The sequence below is a fragment of the Oncorhynchus mykiss genome, chromosome 13 (genome assembly GCF_057628025.1).
Source record: "Oncorhynchus mykiss isolate SJ-2025 chromosome 13, ASM5762802v1, whole genome shotgun sequence".
NCBI classification, from domain to species: domain Eukaryota; kingdom Metazoa; phylum Chordata; class Actinopteri; order Salmoniformes; family Salmonidae; genus Oncorhynchus; species Oncorhynchus mykiss.
Window position 1 is genome coordinate 30841368 of NC_143034.1, and position 20560 is coordinate 30861927.

Genomic DNA, 20560 nt, shown 5'->3' on the forward strand with positions numbered 1-20560 from the left:
AACATTCGCTTGGCAAGTTGGCCACAACTCTTCCACCTTTTCAAGCATGACGTCAGCTATGTCAACAGTTCTGTCTAAGAAGCCATGCTAGGTCGCGGCGGCGAGGCATCTGTTGTGTTGCGGTGGCGGCGGTGCACGGGGTTGAGACAGGAAGAGAGAAGCCGCCGGCAGCAGTGTCTGTACGCTGTCTGGGCCAGATCCGGCGAGCGATCGCAAACAGGGGGGGAGGGGGCGAGAGAGAGCGAGAGAGAGGATACAGTAACGCTTGTCATCTTACAGGGCACTGAGGTCAGAGGGTAAAAATAGCTCAAAGTGAAGCAGCATCAGCACCTGCAAACTGACTTGGCTGCATCTTGACATTGTGACCACGTGCATTGAGATACATTTGGGCGAATGCACAGCAAGATAGAATATTAAAAAAGATTATACTAGCTTACACTAAGACATAAACCCAAGAATGCACTTTTAGAAAGATGAATGTATTTTGCATATCGAGTGATGGACTTTCTCTAAAACTCTCCTCCCGGCCTCCTCTCCCACCCATAATATTGTTATGCAAGTCATGAGGTGTGCACTCCTTCCACTGTCGTAATTTGAATAACAGATAAAGCTCCCTCTTGCTCTCCTTTGCGCAGACCTGGACGAAGAGAGGATTTAACCAACCCGTGATCAGGCACTGTAAAAAGTGCGTTGTAGCTGGTGGGCCCTGAAGCACCAGAAACTTCAACCAAACTTGATGCATGCTGTGTTGCTCTTCTGCTTGCCAAACCTGGGCTTCGCCATATGAAACCTTACTTGAAGGAGAATGAACATTGGACTGCTTCTGGTTAGGTGAGCAGGTGCTATTGTCAGTTGGACGAATAGGGGAGTCCGTTTCAATATGGTGAGAATGTTGACCTGAGAACCAGCCACGGCAACCATGATTAAGGAAGTTGAATGATGCCTTGGAAAGAGCCTGGCAAAGGATCTAGGCCAACGTTTTTGACTTTGAATAAGAAACCTACTGTGAGACAATATTCTGTAACCGAATATCTGCATTACTGAAACCAAGGCACCATTACATTTCCTTGAGACTTCATGGGCCAGCCTTGGTTCAAATGATGCTTTAAATCATCATGAGCATGATGAGCATCATCATCATATCAAGAGCATCCATCTTGGGCTAAATCATGTGCAAATACTTGCCGACAGCAGACTTCTCTCTGCAGAGCAGTGTTCCACACCAAACACGTCCGCTCTATACTTAGTACACAGTGCATTCCGAAGGTTTTCATCCCTTGACTCTATCCAAATGTTGTTACGTTACAGCCTTATTCTAAAATGTATATACAGTGCCTTGCAAAAGTATTCGGCCCCCTTGAACTGTGCGACCTTTTGCCACATTTCAGGCTTCAAACATAAAGATATAAAACTATTTTTTTGTGAAGAATCAACAACAAGTGGGACACAATCATGAAGTGGAACAACATTTATTGGATATTTCAAACTTTTTTAACAAATCAAAAACTGAAAAATTGGGCGTGCAAAATTATTCAGCCCCTTTACTTTCAGTGCAGCAAACTCTCTCCAGAAGTTCAGTGAGGATCTCTGAATGATCCAATGTTGACCTAAATGACTAATGATGATAAATACAATCCACCTGTGTGTAATCAAGTCTCCGTATAAATGCACCTGCACTGTGATAGTCTCAGAGGTCCGTCAAAAGCGCAGAGAGCATCATGAAGAACAAGGAACACACCAGGCAGGTCCGAGATACTGTTGTGAAGAAGTTTAAAGCCGGATTTGGATACAAAAAAATTTCCCAAGCTTTAAACATCCCAAGGAGCACTGTGCAAGCGATAATATTGAAATGGAAGGAGTATCAGACCACTGCAAATCTACCAAGACCTGGCCGTCCCTCTAAACTTTCAGCTCATACAAGGAGAAGATTGATCAGAGATGCAGCCAAGAGGCCCATGATCACTCTGGATGAACTGCAGAGATCTACAGCTGAGGTGGGAGACTCTGTCCATAGGACAACAATCAGTTGTATATTGCACAAATCTGGCCTTTCTGGAAGAGTGGCAAGAAGAAAGCCATTTCTTAAAGATATCCATAAAAAGTGTCGTTTAAAGTTTGCCACAAGCCACCAGGGAGACACACCAAACATGTGGAAGAAGGTGCTCTGGTCAGATGAAACTTTTTGGCAACAATGCAAAACGTTATGTTTGGCGTAAAAGCAACACAGCTGAACACACCATCCCCACTGTCAAACATGGTGGTGGCAGCATCATGGTTTGGGCCTGCTTTTCTTCAGCAAGGACAGGGAAGATGGTTAAAATTGATGGGAAGATGGATGGAGCCAAATACAGGACCATTCTGGAAGAAAACCTGATGGAGTCTGCAAAAGACCTGAGACTGGGACGGAGATTTGTCTTCCAACAAGACAATGATCCAAAACATAAAGCAAAATCTACAATGGAATGGTTCAAAAATAAACATATCCAGGTGTTAGAATGGCCAAGTCAAAGTCCAGACCTGAATCCAATCGAGAATCTGTGGAAAGAACTGAAAACTGCTGTTCACAAATGCTCTCCATCCAACCTCACTGAGCTCGAGCTGTTTTGCAAGGAGGAATGGGAAAAAATTTCAGTCTCTCGATGTGCAAAACTGATAGAGACATACCCCAAGTGACTTACAGCTGTAATCGCATCAAAAGGTGGCGCTACAAAGTATTAACTTAAAGGGGCTGAATAATTTTGCACGCCCAATTTTTCAGTTTTTGATTTGTTAAAAAAGTTTGAAATATCCAATAAATGTCGTTCCACTTCGTGATTGTGTCCCACTTGTTGTTGATTCTTCACAAAAAAATACAGTTTTATATCTTTATGTTTGAAGCCTGAAATGTGGCAAAAGGTCGCAAAGTTCAAGGGGGCCGAATACTTTCGCAAGGCACTGTGTGTGTGTGTGTGTGTGTGTGTGTGTGTGTGTGTGTGTGTGTGTGTGTGTGTGTGTGTGTGTATATATATATATATATATATATATATATATATATATATATATATATATATATATATATATATATATATATATATATATATATATATATATATATATATATATATATATATATATATATATATATATATATATATATATATATATATATATATATATATATATAATAAAAAATATTCTTCAACCTACACACTATAAAGCAAAAACAGGTTTAGAAATGTTTGCAAATTAAAGTATTAAAAATAAAAAACAGAAATACCTTATGTAAATAAGTATTCAGACACTTTGCTATCAGACTCAAAACTTAGATCAGGTCGATACGGTTTCCATTGATCACCCTTGGGATGTTTCTACAACTTGATTCGAGTTCACCTGTGTAGTAAATGTAATTGTTTGGACATGATTTGGAAAGGCACACACGTCTATATAAAGTCCAAGAGTTGACAGTGCATGTCAGAGCAAAAACCAAGCCATGAGGTTGAAGGAATTGTCCCTAGAGCTCCAAGACAGGATTGAATCGAGGTACAGATTTGGGGAAGGGCACCAAAACATTTCTGCAGCATTGAAGGTCCTCAAGAAAACAGTGGCCTCCATCATTCTTAAATGGATGTTTGGAACCACTAAGACTCTTCCTACAGCTGGCCAAACTGATAAATCGGGGGAGAAGGGCCTTGGTCAAGGAGGTGACCAAGAACCCGATGGTCACTGACAGAGCTCCAGAGTTCCTCTGTGGAAATGGAGAATCTTCCAGAAAGTACAACCATCTCTGCAGCTCTCCAGTAATCAGGCCTTTATGGTAGAATGGCCAGAAGGAAGCCACTCCTCCGTAAAAGCCACGACAGCCCGCTTGGAGTTTACAAAAAGTATCTAAACGACTCTCAGACCATGAGAAACAAGATTCTCTGGTATGATGAAACCAAGATTGAACTCTTTGGCCTGAATGCCAAGTGTCATGTCTGGAAGAAACCTTGCACCATCCCTACGGTGAAGCACGGTGGTGGCAGCATCATGCTGTGGGGATGTTGTTCAGCGGCAGCGACTAGGAGACTAGTCAGGATTGAGGGATAAGGAATAGAGCACAGTACTGAGAGATCCGATACCTATTATCGGAGGACCAAAAAAGGCCAATACCGATTAAATCGGCCGATTTTTAAAAATGTATTTGGAATAATGACAATTACAACAATACTGAATGAACACTTATTTTAACTTAATATAATACATCAATAAAAATCCATTTAGCCTCAAATAAATAATGAAACATGCTCAATTTGGTTTAAATAATGCAAAAACAAAGTTTTAGAGAAGTAAAAGTGCAATATGTGCCATGTAAAAAAGCTAAAGTTTGAGTTCCTTGCTCAGAACATTAGAACATATGAAAGCTGGTGGTTCCTTTTAATGTGAGACTTCAATATTCCAAGGTAAGAGGTTTTAGGTTGTAGTTAATATAGGAATTATAGGACTATTTCTCTCTATACCATTTGTATTTCATATACCTTTGACTATTGGATGTTCTTATAGGCACTATAGTATTGCCAGTGTAACAGTATAGCTTCCGTCCCTCTCCTCGCTCCTACCTGGGCTCGAACCAGTAACACATCGACAACAGCCACACTCGAAGCAGCGTTACCCATCGCTCCACAAAAGCCACGGCCCTTGCAGTGCAAGGGGAATAACTACTCCAAGTCTCAGAGCGAGTGACGTTTGAAACGCTATTAGCGCGCACCCCGCTAACTAGCTAGCCATTTCACACCGGTTACACCAACCATTAGGCTGATAGGCTTGAAGTCATAAATAGCGCTGTCATTGCGAAGAGCTGCTGGCAAAACTCACGAAAGTGCTGTTTGAATGAATGCTTACGAGCCTGCTGCTGCCTACCATCGCTCAGTCAGACTGCTCTATCAAATCATAGACTTAGTTATAAAACACAGAAATACCAGTCTTTGGTCATTAATATGGTAGAATCCGGAAACTATCATTTCTAAAACCAAACGTTTATTCTTTCAGTGAAATGCGGAACCGTTCGGTATTTTATCTAACGGGTGGCATCCCTAAGTCTAAATATTCTTGTTACATTGCACAACCTTCAATGTTATGTCATAATTACGTAAAATTCTGGCAAATTAGTTCGCAATGAGCCAGGCTGCCCAAACTGTTGCACATACCCTAACTCTGCATTTAATGAACGCAAGACAAGTGACACAATTTCACCTGGTTAATATTTCCTGCTTAACCTGGATATATTTTAGCTAAATATACAGGTTTAAAAATATATACTTCTATGTATTGACTTTAAGAAAGGCACTGGTGTTTATGGTTGCGCTTTTGTTAAATCATCCCCCAGCGTTGCATCGATTATATGCAACGCAGGACACGCTAGATAAACCAGTAATATCATCAACCATGGGGCGGCAGGGTAGCCTAGTGGTTAGAGCGTTGGACTAGGAAGGTTGCAAGTTCAAACCCCCGAGCTGACAAGGTGAAAATCTGTCGTTCTGCCCCTGAACAAGGCAGTTAACCCACCGTTCTTAGGCCGTCATTGAAAATAAGAATGTGTTGCCAAAGGTGCTTCAAAGTACTAAGTAAAGGGTCTGAATACTTATGTAAATGTGATATTTCAGTTTATTTGTAAAACATTTACAAATGTTTAGTTTTTTTTTTTTTACGGTTTTTGCTTTGTAGTATAGTATTGTGTGTAGATTGAGAGAAAACATTTTTTTATTCCATTTCAGAATAAGGCACAAAATGTGGAAAAAGTCAAGCGGTCTGAATACTTTCCGAATGCACTGTATGTCCGTGTAAACTGAAAACAACTGAATCAATGAAACACAAGCCATAATCTTACACACCATACCGGGGCTCCCTCGCAGCATGAAAACCAAGAGAGTGAAACTGAGATAGCCACAAACAGCATGGTGCTCCGTTCCCCGCCCGCAATATGGGACATGCCAGAATCAACAACAAAAAAACACAGGACCTTGTGAGACCGTACCAATCCCCCACTTCTGGGGGTTATTCTTAAATCCTAGGATTCAGGGCTATAATAACAATAACATTATTTGCTTGTTGTCTAGACCAAAGTCCGGTGTCTGCCAGAATTCTTAAGCCATAATTCGAAGAGTGCACAGTGCAGAACTTGCATGAATCATCAAAATGAGTAGAAACTCAGCACCAGAGAGGTTGAAGGTGCAGGTAGTTTTACAGATGCCTGGTATGCGTCCCAAATGGCACCCTATCGCCTTTCCAGTGGTCTATTTTTGCCCAGAGCCCTATGGGACCATGGTCAAAAGAAGTGCACTATGTAGGAAATAGGTTGCCATTTCAGACACAACCTTGGTTTAAAAACAGCCACATTAGGCTAGACTACATTTTCCAATGACATGGCAAAACATTCAGCAGACGTTTAGACAATCACTCCCTTTTAAACGACTGAAACGCTTCATCTGTTAAACTGAAAAATCGAAAGGAAGTTGAATGGAGAACCACTGCTAAAGGAAACAGCTTCCTCAAAGGGTCCTAAATCTATGTACCTCTGTCTAAACCACCTACACCTGCTTGCTCTGAGAGAAAGCTAAGTATTTTGTGTGTGTGGTATCAACATGACAAAAATACATTTAGTCTACCCAACCTCCCTCCCTTCCTGTCTTGTCTGGCCAGGTGAACCGTGGGTAAACGTATACGTGTACACACACACACACGACTACACCACGTTGACGCTCCTTCAGAGCCTTTCAATTCCCCACAGAAAAAATGTCAAACCAGAGTGGTTAACTGAACAAGACTCGTCATCTTCTATCCAGAAAACATAGTTTCGCAATAAAGCAATCAACTGCCCAATTGCCAGTGATGTGCCAATTTCCAAACGGTCCAGCCAGACAGCTGTAGATTGCAAATCCATTAGGCAGATAAAAACAGTCAGACTCCATCAGCTAAGAGACAGGCAGACTAAAGTTGAACTGTCTTGAGGACTCGTGATGACTTACGAATAACGTGAGCACCTTCAAGGAATTTTAACATCTACAAAGTCGTAAATGATTTCAGACAAAACCCACTTATCTGTTATTGAAAAGCGAATTCCCTGAAGCGCATAATTCGAACAGATGTCTAACCAACACACGCAACAGATTAGCCTAACTGCCAGTGCCAGCCGGGCAGCATGCATTAAACCCCACCACACAAGTGGGCTCGCGCTAATGCAGAATTCACAAAAAATAAATACACATAAGAAGTATCTTGCTGCATTTTGGAAATAGAGATATAAAATACTTTTTATTGCAATTTCTTCTCAGCATCAGACGAATTGTCACAAAAAAAAGTTTAAAAAACACATGACTTTCAATATAAAAATGCACGTGAAACTGTTTAAAACAGATTTTTGGAAGGTCTGTTTTGAAAACGCAGATTTCTAAAACTGTAACGCGACCCTTTAACAGCCAATTCAGACACGATAAAGCCAATGACTGTACGTACAACAACTAGTAATGAAGATAACCAACCCATTAAATCTTCATTATTTTTGCTCTGGGTTATCATTCGCTCTTTTTGTTTAGCTCATTGGCACACAGAGCAACGTATATAAAGCAGACAGCCAGCGTAGGCATACTGCCAGATAGAGACAGGATATGAAGGTTTCCATGTAAGAGGGGGCAGCTCTGCCGTGGAGCCAGGTCATCTGGAGTGAAGAGTGGAGTGGGGGGCCTCCTGGGGCAGCTCTGCGTCGGAGCCCAGTCGTCTAGAGTGGTGTGAGAGTGGCCGGGGCAGACTAAACAGAGCCAAGGAAGTCTGGATGTGCATAGCAGCACCTGGACGCAACACAAGCCCTCTCTCTCTCCATCCATCGACAGATCACTGAGAAAAAAAGCTCTGGCTCAGACAAGGGCCTTGCACACAGACTACACTATAAGGCTACAGACTACACTGCACTATTCAGACTTTAATGCAGATGACACAGGACTCCCTACACAGCCGCTTACTGACCACTGCCAACACACATCGCTAACTGCTCTTGGTCCTTTGTAGCTCCGTTGGTAGAGCATGGTGCTTGTAACGCCAGGGAAGAGGGGTTTGATTCCCAGGACCACCCATATGAAAAATGTATGCATGCATGACTAAGTCGACCTTGGATAACAGCGTCTGCTAAATGGCCTATTACAAGGGCCATGCACACAGACTACACAATTCAGCTATAGACAACACCGATCAGACGGGTCTATTCAACGCAGATGACACAAGACCTCCTAAGTTACTTCTAACTGACCATAGCCAGAGCCCACACACTCAAACAGACCTGCTCACTATATATCACTCCCACAAGGGCCATTCATTCACAGGTTAGAAAGACTAGCTCTGGTCTCCACCACACTACTACTCTGACTGACATTCCTGGGGTTACTGATAAACTAGAGCAGGGGCATCAAACACATTTTCCCCCTCGGGGGCCACAGTCGGTCTTGAACGAGTTTAGGAGGGTTGCACTGAAAAGTGGTTATATTTCCTTGGTGGCAAAAATCGGCTAAATAATTGTCCTCTATGCATTGTTTTGGGAATCTTCAATGCTTACTGTCTACTGTCTACTGATCGTTAGCGAGCTGGACCGTCAAGACACTGTATGAAAATAGGTTGATTATCATTTCTGCACAGTTTTGATTTGGTTTTAGTCATTTGAAAGTATATTGAGTTCGTTTCCCCCCCTAACGTTTTATGTTTTACACTCTGACCTAGAAATCTTGAGTCTAGATCCTGGGTTGACAATCACTGCAGATAGGAGGACACATGCTCTACAATATCATATAGGCATAATAGTGAGTGAGTCATCTGATGATTACCTTAAGGAAACAGTCAAGATTGACGATGACTGAGCTTTTGACAGGAGCCTTCAGGTCATTCTCTATTAAACCTTACCAATTCTCCATTCCTCTGTGTCTCTTGTAGCTTGAATGGAAGCATAATGCATGTATGAAGCAGACAGAGGCAACATGAAAAGACAACCTCGACTGAGGAAAAACTTGGGTAGGAAAAACCAGAAAAGGACAGACATCGCAGGCCATCCCAGATGGGCTGCTTTGCTTCAGTAGCCTACAATGAGTGTGACATTTTTGAGCAGACACACACACTCCCTCCGCCAGTAGACACTTCTCACACAGAAGGGTTGTCATAGGGGGAACGTTGTACTGACGTACAGAAAACTGAGTGACAGCCCATAGAAGAAACATGAAAAAGAACAGAGAGGAGAGACAGAAAAATAAAGCCAACTGTATGCAGTATGGAAAGGAGCATGTAGGCTGGTTTACAATACGTACTAGGACCCTTGTGACTTATAGAAAGGCATCAAACCCCACATTTCAAGGTAGTGAACCGTTACACAGCCAATTCATCCGACTCTCCTCCCATTGATATTCAGCTGGAGAGGCAAGGCAACACTGAAGCATTTTCATTCCAACACAGAAACTTAGAGGAGATTGCTGCAATGGATTTCTGACAAACGCCTATTGATTGCGCCTTAAAATGGGTCATACTGCTCTGCAGAGCCGGGTGGGCGGAGAGAGCCACGTGGCCAAATTAAGCCTCTGTCTGGACGGATGCTGTACTGCCTTATCTTAAAATGTTTTTGCGAATCAACAACAACAAAAATGTAATTTGCTAATCAATATGGCTGCTAGGCTAAAACGTATTTGCAGCGGCCTTCGCCTTTCGCGAAGGATCTAGTTTGACCCGGGAGAATGGGTTTCACGCGGCGGTATACAACTAGCCAACACCAAGTGACAACAATTACACACGGGAATGGCCTCTTCTCACTGTGTCGATTTAGATTAACAGCAAACGAATGCCTCTAATCTGCTTTCATTCAAAACATCTGGCCCAGCCTACTAGACTGTGAAACCCAGCATTAACTTAATCCTGCTAGGAGGGAGGGTGGGACAGGACAGCGCTGAGGGCAGTAAAACCAGCTCCCAATGCCATTCAAAATTGTCATGTTGGCGTACCTTGGTTACCCTTCACAAAACACAATCAAATACATTTCCTTCATCTTAGGGACAGGAGTCAACAGGGCTCCCAATTTAGCTCGGTGCTGACGATACATCCTGTGGAAGAGTGTGTGTGTTCCCTTTGAGGACACACAAACTTTATTTTCTGACCGCTGACTGAGTGAATGCTGAGACAGTGGCCTCTGCTAACTTTCCAAAAACGCATTCTCTCGCTCTCTCCCCCCACCGGCTAATGATCGGCCTAGGAAGGACGGAGGCGGAGCCTTTATCTTAAAATCGCCAGCTTCCTGGCTTCCCCACTCGCTCTTACTCAGCTCCTCCAGGCCCACTTCCCAAAATGCTAGAGAGAGACTCAACAGTCTAAAGTGGCTTCCTCGTCTGCACTGACCTTTATTCATTGGATAGATTCATGTAATACAGATGAAGTCGGAAGTTTACAAACACTTAGGTTGGAGTCATTAAACTCGTTTTTCATCCACTTTACACATTTTTTGTTAACAAACTATAGTTTTGGCAAGTCGGTTAGGACGTCTACTTTGTGCATGACACAAGTCATTTTTTCCAACAATTGTTAACAGACAGATTATTTCACTTAGAATTCACTGTATGACAATTCCAGTTGGTCAGAAGTTTACATACACCAAGTTGACTGTGCCTTTAAACAGCTTGGAAAATTCCAGAAAATAATGTCATGGCTTTAGAAGCTTCTGATAGGCTAATTGACATCATTTGAGTCAATAGAAGGTGTACCTGTGGATGTATTTCAAAGCCTACCTTCAAACTCAGTGCCTCTTTGCTTGAAATGTAGACCTCCACAAGTCTGGTTCATCCTTGGGAGCAATTTCCAAATGCCTGAAGGTACCAAGTTCATCTGTACAAACAATAATACGCAAGGATAAACACCACGGGACCATGTAGCCGCCATACCGCTCAGGAAGGAGACACGTTCTGTCTCCTAGAGATGAACGTACTTTGGTGCGAAAAGTGCAAATCAATCCCAGAACAATGGCAAAGGACCTTGTGAAGATGCTGGAGGAAACAGGTACAAAAGTATCTATAACCACAGTAAAAACGAGTCCTATATCGACATAACCTGATAGGCCGCTCAGCAAGGAAGAAGCCACAGCTCCAAAACCGCCATAGAAAAGCCAGAGTTCGGTTTGCAACTGCACATGGGGACAAAGATCGTACTTTTTGGGGAAATGTCCTCTGGTCTGATGAAACAAAAATAGAACTGTTTGGCCATAATGACCATTGTTATGTTTGGAGGAAAAAGGGGGATGCTTGCAAGCCGAAGAACACCATCCCAACCGTGAAGCATGGGGGAGGCAGCATCATGTTGTGGGGGTGCTTTGCTGCAGGTGGGACTGGTGCACTTCACAAAATAGATGGCAGCGTGAGAAAAGGAAAATTATGTAGATATATTGAAGCAACATCAAGACATCAGTCAGGAAGTTAAAGCTTGGTTGCAAATGGGTCTTCCTAATACAAATTGAGTGTATGTAAACTTCTGACCCACTGGGATTGTGATGAAAGAAATAAAAGCTGAAATAAATCACTCTATTATTCTGACATTTCACATTCTTAAAATAAAGTGGTGATCCTAACTGACCTAAGACAGGGAATGTTTACTAGGATTAAATGTCAGGAATGTGAAAAACTGAGTTTAAATGTATTTGGTTAAGGTGTATGTAAACTTCTGACTTCAACTGTATATTAGATGGCTACTAAGTAGTCTAGGCTAATAGCTTTCACTGGTAAATTTTTGTCACATCGGTGCAGGAGGAAAAGAGGCCTAGATTGTGAAAAAAAGCCACTTATGACAGCTGAGATGCACCCGGTGTGATTGCAGACTATGCTGCATAAGAGAGGATCTGAAACAATTATTCCAGGCTGGTACTATATGCTCACGGTGCCAACTGGAGGCGAAGGAGCAAATGGAGTTAGAATAGCTAGCCATTTAGTAGTTAGCTCACAGCAGCAGGCTGTTCGCTAGCGGTGCGAACAGCAGCAATTGTCACCTCCCGGTAGTGTTGGGAGTAGCTGCTTAGCGCCAGACTGTTCCCCATTTACTGCTTGGCAACGGCATTCCGTTCAAAACGGCAGGTGACTTCATCAGACAGCGAGTGAAGGAAAAAGCCCAGTGAGCAAACAACAGGACCGGGTCACACTAAACAATCCATCAATCCTGATCTGTGACCAGCAGTCGGGTGCCAAAGACTGTGGCTGGTGGAAAACAGTGCAGAAAAACACCCCGGCGTCTCCCCTCACAGACTAGCACTGATCTTAGATGTCTGTGGAATGCGGCCTAACCGCTAGGGCCTTGATTAGCTCTAGCTATTCCTTGAGCGAAATTGCATCTGAGACGAGAGGAAATGGCAAATAAATTGCAAGGCAAAGCTGCAACTACTGACAGTTTGAATGTGGCCTCTAAATGGCAAATGCACAGACAAATGGCCTGAGAATACCTTCAGGCGTCTCCCAGACTGCTGGTAGCAGAAGTTTATTGAAGATTACATTACGATTAGACAATAGGAAGCTATAAGCGCTTATGAGTAACCCAGCAAACTCTACTGATCGAGCTCTACTGTCTGCAAGCCATCCCTTCCCCTATCCCTAAATGACAAGAGAGAATTCAGTGAGACCACAGAGCAGACAGACCGGGGTGGAGAGGCCCGTCTACGACACACACGCAAAAAATGTGTAGCATTAAAATGTGTGGTGGTGTTCCTCAGTTTGCAAGGAGCAGTGGTTTGAAGCGTTCTTGCCCTCCTCCATGGCGTGAACGAGACAGAGGATGTTCCTATGATCTGGAGAGACTCACGTTTCCTCTCCGTTTCACATTCCTGGGATTCCGAGTGAAGACCACTGCAGCAGCCCATTTAAAACCATTTCACATATGGGGGAAAAAAAGAGACCCAGGCCTTCATTGCACTAATCAAGATTTTTTTTGTATTATTATTGCATGACGCCTCATTATTGAAGGATAGCCTTAGCTTACTGCATCATAGAGGACTTGGGCAAAATATACATGTAAAGCCTTTTAAAAAGGTCACACTAAGCACTTGTTTTTCTATAATGAAGATAGCATTTGTATGGACAGAGGTAACATTACAGGCTACTTTGTTAGTAACAAGTGATTACCTTGGTATTACACAATTAGGTCTGTATGGTAAACACTTTCAAAGTAATGGAATATTCCAAACAACCAGACAACTCTTGCCGGACCGCGAGGAACTCTTGTTCACTCTTTTCCGGCTAGTACATTACAAGATTAAATATTTAATTTGGCAGGTCCTAGTAGATAGAGGGGTCAGGAATTTGATCTGATCATGGAGACACATGAAACGCAGGGCATGCCATCGCCTCCTCTCCCCAGTCAAAACACTGCGTTCTCAAGTAAACATACAAATGTTTGGGTTGTAAAGAAACCGCGAATAGGACCAAATAGGACAGAAAGTTAAGGGGGCTCATGCTGGCTCCTTAGGAATAGTGTCTTAAAACAGGGGGGAATGCACTACAAGCTGAGGCTATATAGGGGTGCTGAAAAGTTCATTACCAACACAAATCAAAGTACTGATGGAAAATGTTTAAACACTAGTGCAGTAAAGAACGGAAATATTAGCTACAAAAGTAAACTATTTGGAACAGGCATACAAGTTGCTGGTCTAAATCAATACTACATTTGGTAATGGTGTCAGTCTGCAGAGCTCTGGCTACTATGGGCAGTCTCTGCACACTCGGGCGGCAGGTAGCCTAGCAGTTAAGAGCGTTGGGCCAGTAACCAAGAGGTCGCTAGTACGAATCTCAGCGCTGATTATGTGAAAAATATGTCGATGTGCCCTTGAGCAAGGCACTTAACCATAAATGATCATGTAAATCGCTCTTGAATTAATAAAATGTCCAACTAACGTTACCTATGTATAATAATGTTAGTAGTACTGTAATTCAGATTATAGGACAACACATGCAAGTAGTGACGATGGGTGGGCAAACAAAACTGTTGTAACAATTAAGTAATGCAGTCATTGTGATGACCCCAAATGTTGTTAATTGGAGAGTTCGCTAGCTAGCTAACGGTAAATCAACGTTAATCACGACTATGTCAGCTAACTAGCTAACTGACTAGGCAGGTAAATTACTTGTTAGAAAACAGTATGCTTATTCGAAGCGTAGCTAACGACATTTGACCAGTGTTTGTAAATATAACATCACGTTCACGCAGAAAACTAGCCCACTACTGTAGCTAGCTAGCAACGTTAGCTTGATAGCGCCATTAGCTAACAAGCTAGAGACAGCGAGGGTGTTTTACATTCTTACCTGTCAACCGCAGTTTCACTGGGCCATTTCTCCTAACTCCTTGATTAGACATGCCCGTTTGTGTTCCAGCTTGACGTGGGGTTATCAAAAATATGTATAATACATGTGTCTAGCTATTTCACAGAAATGAATCCCTATTTAGCTCCTATGGCAGTTTCAGTGAATGAAGAAGAATGGAGTCACGGCACAGTGGCCCGGATGAGCACAGCTCTAACGCTATTACACCGCCGTCTCGAGCGCATACTCTGAAATAACCGAAATTAAAAAGCTAATTTCCAATAAACCAGGATCTCCTCCCGAAAGAAACGGTGCTATATGACGTCCAAGGCTGCTTCAAAAACCAAGGGTGAGCTCCTCTCCCGCTGGGGGTGCTAGAAGTGTGTGTGTGGTGGGGGAAGCTGAAATTTCCAAGCCGAGATGTCTTGCTGGTCTCAATATTTTGGAAAGTGACCCTCCCCTCTAGTGACATCACTCACAAGGTTAAAACACAAGCACTAAATTGATGTACAATGTTTATTTAAATGAGGGGAAATTATTGGACATGTTTAACTGTTTTATGTTGTGTTCATCAATATGGTAGGCAAACACAGCCTCTGTCACTGGACTGCCTCACTAGGCTGATCTAAGATCGGTTTTAAGTTTCACCGTCCTCATGGTTATGAATAGGTTTTGTGGAGCCAGCGGAGGGTAAACTGATCCTACACTTGTGTGTTCATAATAGCATTGTCTGGACGTTTTTGACACAGGACTGTGGACGTACCCCACTTTCTGTCCGTTTCCCTTGAACCACTTCATTAGAAGTGAAGGGGGCTGATATGTAGAGGTCTGCATCAGTGTTTCTAAATCGGGTACAGTAAACTTCTGGCAGAACATAATATGATTGGAGATAGGCCTACATTAACCAAAAAGAACCTCTGGTCTACATGTCTGGGGCCCCTGAGTTGTGCAGTGGTCTAGAGGCGTCACTACAGACCCTGGTTCGATTCCAGGCTGTATCACAATGGTTGATTTTACGTACCTGCCTGGTACGGCAATTGCTCGGCCTCTGACCGCAAGGCACTACAGAGGGTAGTGCGTACGGCCCAGTACATCACTGGGGCTAAGCTGCCTCCCATCCAGGACCTCTACACCAGGCGGTGTCAGAGGAAGGCAAGCCGTACCGGAGTACCAAGTCTGGGACAAATAGGCTTCTCAACTGTTTTTACCCCCAAGCATTAAGACTCCTGAACAGGTAATCAAATGTCTACCCGGACTATTTGCATTGTGTGCCCCCAACCCCCCCAACCCCTCTTTTTACGCTGCTGCTCCTCTCTGTTTATAAAATATGCATAGTCACTTTTACTATACATTCATGTACATACTACCTCAATTGGGCAGACCAAACAGTGCTCGGGCACATTGGCTACCCGGGCTATCTGCATTGTGTCCCACCCACCACCAACCCCTCTTTTACACTACTGCTACTCTCTGTTTATCCTATATGCATAGTCACTTTAACCATATCTACATGTACATACTACCTCAAACAACCTGAATAACCGGTGTCTGTATGTAGCCTCGCTACTTTTATAGCCTGTCTTTTTACTGTAATTTTATTTCTTTACCTACCTATTGTTCACCTAATACCTTTTTTGCACCATTGGTTAGAGCCTGTAAGTAAGCATTTCACTGTAAGGTCTACTACACCTGTTGTATTCGACCCACGTGACAAATACACTTTGATTTGATTTGAAGTCCCATAGGGCGGCGAACAATTGGTCCAGCGTCGTCTGGGTTAGGGTTTGGCCGTCATTGTAAATAAGAATTTGTTCCTAACTGACTAGCCTAGTGAGATAAAGGTTAAAAAAAAATACAAAAATGTAAAATGTCATTGGCACTTTTTTCCTAGACACAAAATTGTTTATCTCCATCTACTGGCTGCTTTCAGAAGTGCATGAGACAAGCTAGAAGCCATATCACAGAATATATCACATTCAATGAACAGCATAGGACAAGTTTGGCCCACACAAAGACAGCAGGTCAGGTCATAAACCCGCAGGGAGCCCTCGTGCCCAAAATTGCACGAGAAATAAGCCTTTACTGGGGATGTAAACTGTGCCTCCAAATCAGACTGTGACGTTCCAAGAATACATAAACTGTGTTATCCTTTGATGTGTGTGTGTATGTGTGTGTGTGTGTGTGTGTGCTGACCCAGCTTTTCTATCGTGTTAAACGTGCGGGCCTATGCTCTGTCCAATGCTCAATCAAACATGATGATTACATTAATTATTTAGTTTCTTATGTGTAACAATTTTGCAAACACATAGCCATTGGTTCTTGAAGAGTATATGAATTTGAGCATGCTTGCATTTCTCAGGACCCATCACTCAGCTGTTTCCCCAAAAAGTGGCCGGAAGCTTACTTTGTTATAGTTTGAATCTCAGATTGACCCTTTAAATATTTTTTTTTTAATTGCTTAAAGGCCAGATGCAGATGTTTTAATATCAATATCAAAACATTTCTGGGTAACAATTAAGTACCTTACTTTAATAGATTTCCATTCAAATTGACAAAATTAGCTTTTTAGCAAAAATATATTCTCAAGCAAGAATTTTGCTAGGACTGTCTGGGAGTGGTCTGAGTGGGGAGGGGAAAACTGAAAACTAGCTGTCAGAGGTTTGGAACTCTTTGTTATTGGTCTGTTAATCAATTTACTGCATGGTGATGTCACCACGGAAAGCTGAAACTCCCGTCTATGAAAACCTGCTGATTAGAAGGTCCTGTGTAGATTGTATTTTCAACCAGCAACTATCAGGAAATAACACTGATCAGTTTAAGTTTCATCATCTGTTGAACAATATGATATAAAATACATAAAAACAGAATGTTGACTGCACTGCACCTTTAAAATTTGGCATCAAAATGAACATCAGCAGGCTATATCTTAGTTTACTTTTGAATAGAACTTTAATAGGAACTCACACTTGTATTGAATTTAGTTAAAGGCACAATCTGTAATATCAACAGCCTGAGTATCACTTTATTTGGTCAACTGAGGGATGAAGCTGGACACACACACACACACACACACACACACACACACACACACACACACACACACACACACACACACACACACTCTGTAGGCAATTATAAGGACATTGCAAGAGTAACTTTCTCCTACATTCTCTAAAAACAGGAATAGAGTCACCACCAACCACATCACTAGATAGGGTACTGACTTTCATATACACCTTTGGCAGGGACAGGAATACACTTTGTTAGAGCCAATTTGGACAGATTTGTGTAAAAGACAGAACATACAGAGCTCCATGCACGTTTGTGTAATATGTATATGATGAAATATTAGGTACGTACCTTTATGATTTACCTGATTGAGATGTATTCATTTGTTGTTAGATTAATTTAGTTTTTGTCCCTTTCATTGTACTGTGGAAAGTGTGTTAGGATAAAGGCAGGAAGTTGGTCCTTCGGAGGGAGGAGTCCTAGCTAGACGCTGGAGCGGTATAGTCTTGACAATACAGACATACAAACAGGTCATATTATGCATTTTCCATGTCAATTAATCTATGCTTTAAGTTGATTGGATAATCATTTTTTATTGTTAGATATGACAAGAATAAACCTTTTTGTTGCACCATATCCCTGGATCTCATTTAATGTTTTGGCCGTTTGGAAACCTTGAGTGTGGACTGTATGCGTACGAAGCAACCCCGCTTTCAGGCTAGGGCAGGGGCTATGGCAAAGAGGAAAGGAAGCCACTACTGTAATTCAATTCAATACATCTTTATTCTCCCCGAAGGGCAATTCTTGTATACTGTAAAAATATGTTTACATACATAAAAAAAACATGCACACAGTAAATATTCATCGACAAGGTTTAAGATTAAAAAACCTAGAATATAGAGTCACACATGTACAAGATATACAGTAAATATACACTGCTCAAAAAAATAAAGGGAACACTAAAATAACACATCCTAGATCTGAATGAATGAAATATTCTTATTAAATACTTTTTTCTTTACATAGTTGAATGTGCTGACAACAAAATCACACAAAAATGATCAATGGAAATCAAATTTATCAACCCATGGAGGTCTGGATTTGGAGTCACACTCAAAATTAAAGTGGAAAACCACACTACAGGCTGATCCAACTTTGATGTAATGTCCTTAAAACAAGTCAAAATGAGGCTCAGCAGTGTGTGTGGCCTCCACGTGCCTGTATGATCTCCCTACAATGCCTGGGCATGCTCCTGATGAGGTGGCGGATGGTCTCCTGAGGGATCTCCTCCCAGACCTGGGCTAAAGCATCCGCCAACTCCTGGACAGTCTGTGGTGCAACGTGGCGTTGGTGGATGGAGCGAGACATGATGTCTCAGATGTGCTCAATTGGATTCAGGTCTGGGGAACGGGCGGGCCAGTCCATAGCATCAATGCCTTCCTCTTGCAGGAACTGCTGACACACTCCAGCCACATGAGGTCTAGCATTGTCTTGCATTAGGAGGAACCCAGGGCCAACTGCACCAGCATATGGTCTCACAAGGGGTCTGAGGATCTCATCTCGGTACCTAATGGCAGTCAGGCTACCTCTGGCGAGCACATGGAGGCTGTGCGGCCCCCCAAAGAAATGCCACCCCACACCATGACTGACCCACCGCCAAACCGGTCATGCTGGAGGATGTTGCAGGCAGCAGAACGTTCTCCACGGCGTCTCCAGACTCTGTCACGTCTGTCACATGTGCTCAGTGTGAACCTGCTTTCATCTGTGAAGAGCACAGGGCGCCAGTGGCGAATTTGCCAATCTTGGTGTTCTCTGGCAAATGAAAAACGTCCTGCACGATGTTGGGCTGTAAGCACAACCCCCACCTGTGGACGTCGGGACCTCATACCACCCTCATGGAGTCTGTTTCTGACCGTTTGAGCAGACACATGCACATTTGTGGCCTGCTGGAGGTCATTTTGCAGGGCTCTGTCAGTGCTCCTCCTTGCACAAAGGCGGAGGTAGCGGTCCTGCTGCTGGGTTGTTGCCCTCCTACGGCCTCCTCTACGTCTCCTGATGTACTGACCTGTCTCCTGGTAGCGCCTCCATGCTCTGGACACTACGCTGACAGACACAGCAAACCTTCTTGCCACAGCTCGCATTGATGTGCCATCCTGGATGAGTTGCACGTCCTGAGCCACTTGTGTGGGTTGTAGAATCCGTCTCATGCTACCACTAGAGTGAAAGCACCGCCAGCATTCAAAAGTGACCTAAACATCAGCCAGGAAGCATAGGAACTGAGAAGTGGTCTGTGGTCCCCAATTGCAGAACCACTCCTTTATTGGGGGTGTCTTGCTAATTGCCTATAATTTCCACCTGTTGTCTATTCCATTTGCACAACAGCATGTGAAATTTATTGTCAATCAGTGTTGCTTCCTAAGTGGACAGTTTGATTTCACAGAAGTGTGATTGACTTGGAGTTACATTGTGTTGTTTAAGTGTACCCTTTATTTTTTTGAGCAGTGTATATATTTATATATACACATACAGAAACATATGTACATGACCGTAGGCCAGTCAGATAGGGCTATACACATTGCACTACCAGCAACAGGTGAGAGCTACAGGAAGAGACCATTGATGGCAGCTATAACCTTCATGACAATGGAGCCACGAGCTCTGGCGGTCCTCAGGCTAGACACTCTGAACTGATGCCCCAAGGACAGCAGCTGGAACCTCTGTTACAGGGGGTGAGAGGGGTCACCCAAAATAGAGGTAGACTCTTACATGCTTGTTAAACAGGTCAGTTAGACTGGATTGAGGGACACCTGTAATCTTAGAACAACGGCTGTTTAACATTATGTAGCCTCGGACTACTTTCTGATGACAACATTTGAAGGTGTGCCTAGGTCTTGAAAAAGTTTATAGGAAAGGAGAAATGGGATTTGTGTGTGTCTGAGATGTGCTGTTGGCTTTGATTGGTGGGTCAAATCAAATCAAATCATATTAGTCACATGCACCGAATACAACGAAATGCTTATTTACGAGCCCCTAACCAAAAATGCAGTTAAAAATTAAAAATAAGAATAAGACATAAAAGTAACAAGTAACTAAAGAGCAGCAGTAAAATAACAATAGCGAGACTATACACAGAGGTGTACCGGTACAGAGTCAATGTGCGGGGGCACGGGTTAGTCAAGTTAATTGAGGTAATATGTACAGTTTAAGTTGGAAGTTTACATACATTTATGCAAAAAAGTATTTAGTCAGCT

The 20560-nt window shown here is 42.8% G+C and overlaps 1 protein-coding gene across 4 annotated transcripts in view; it reads right to left on the reverse strand.

Moving 5' to 3' along the window:
* The window catches only part of LOC110485958 (E3 ubiquitin-protein ligase SMURF2), a 71632-nt gene extending 56868 nt beyond the window's left edge, over window positions 1–14764 (reverse strand). The window contains exon 1 of one of the 4 annotated variants that reach the window (XM_036940629.2): window positions 14304–14764. In XM_036940629.2, the coding sequence (XP_036796524.2) occupies window positions 14304–14355 (52 nt within the window). In that variant the 5' untranslated portion in view covers window positions 14356–14764. The remainder of the gene's footprint in view (window positions 1–14303) is intronic. The other 3 variants (XM_036940627.2, XM_036940628.2, XM_036940630.2) reach the window with 3 other exon arrangements.
* Window positions 14765–20560: the final 5796 nt, after the last annotated feature.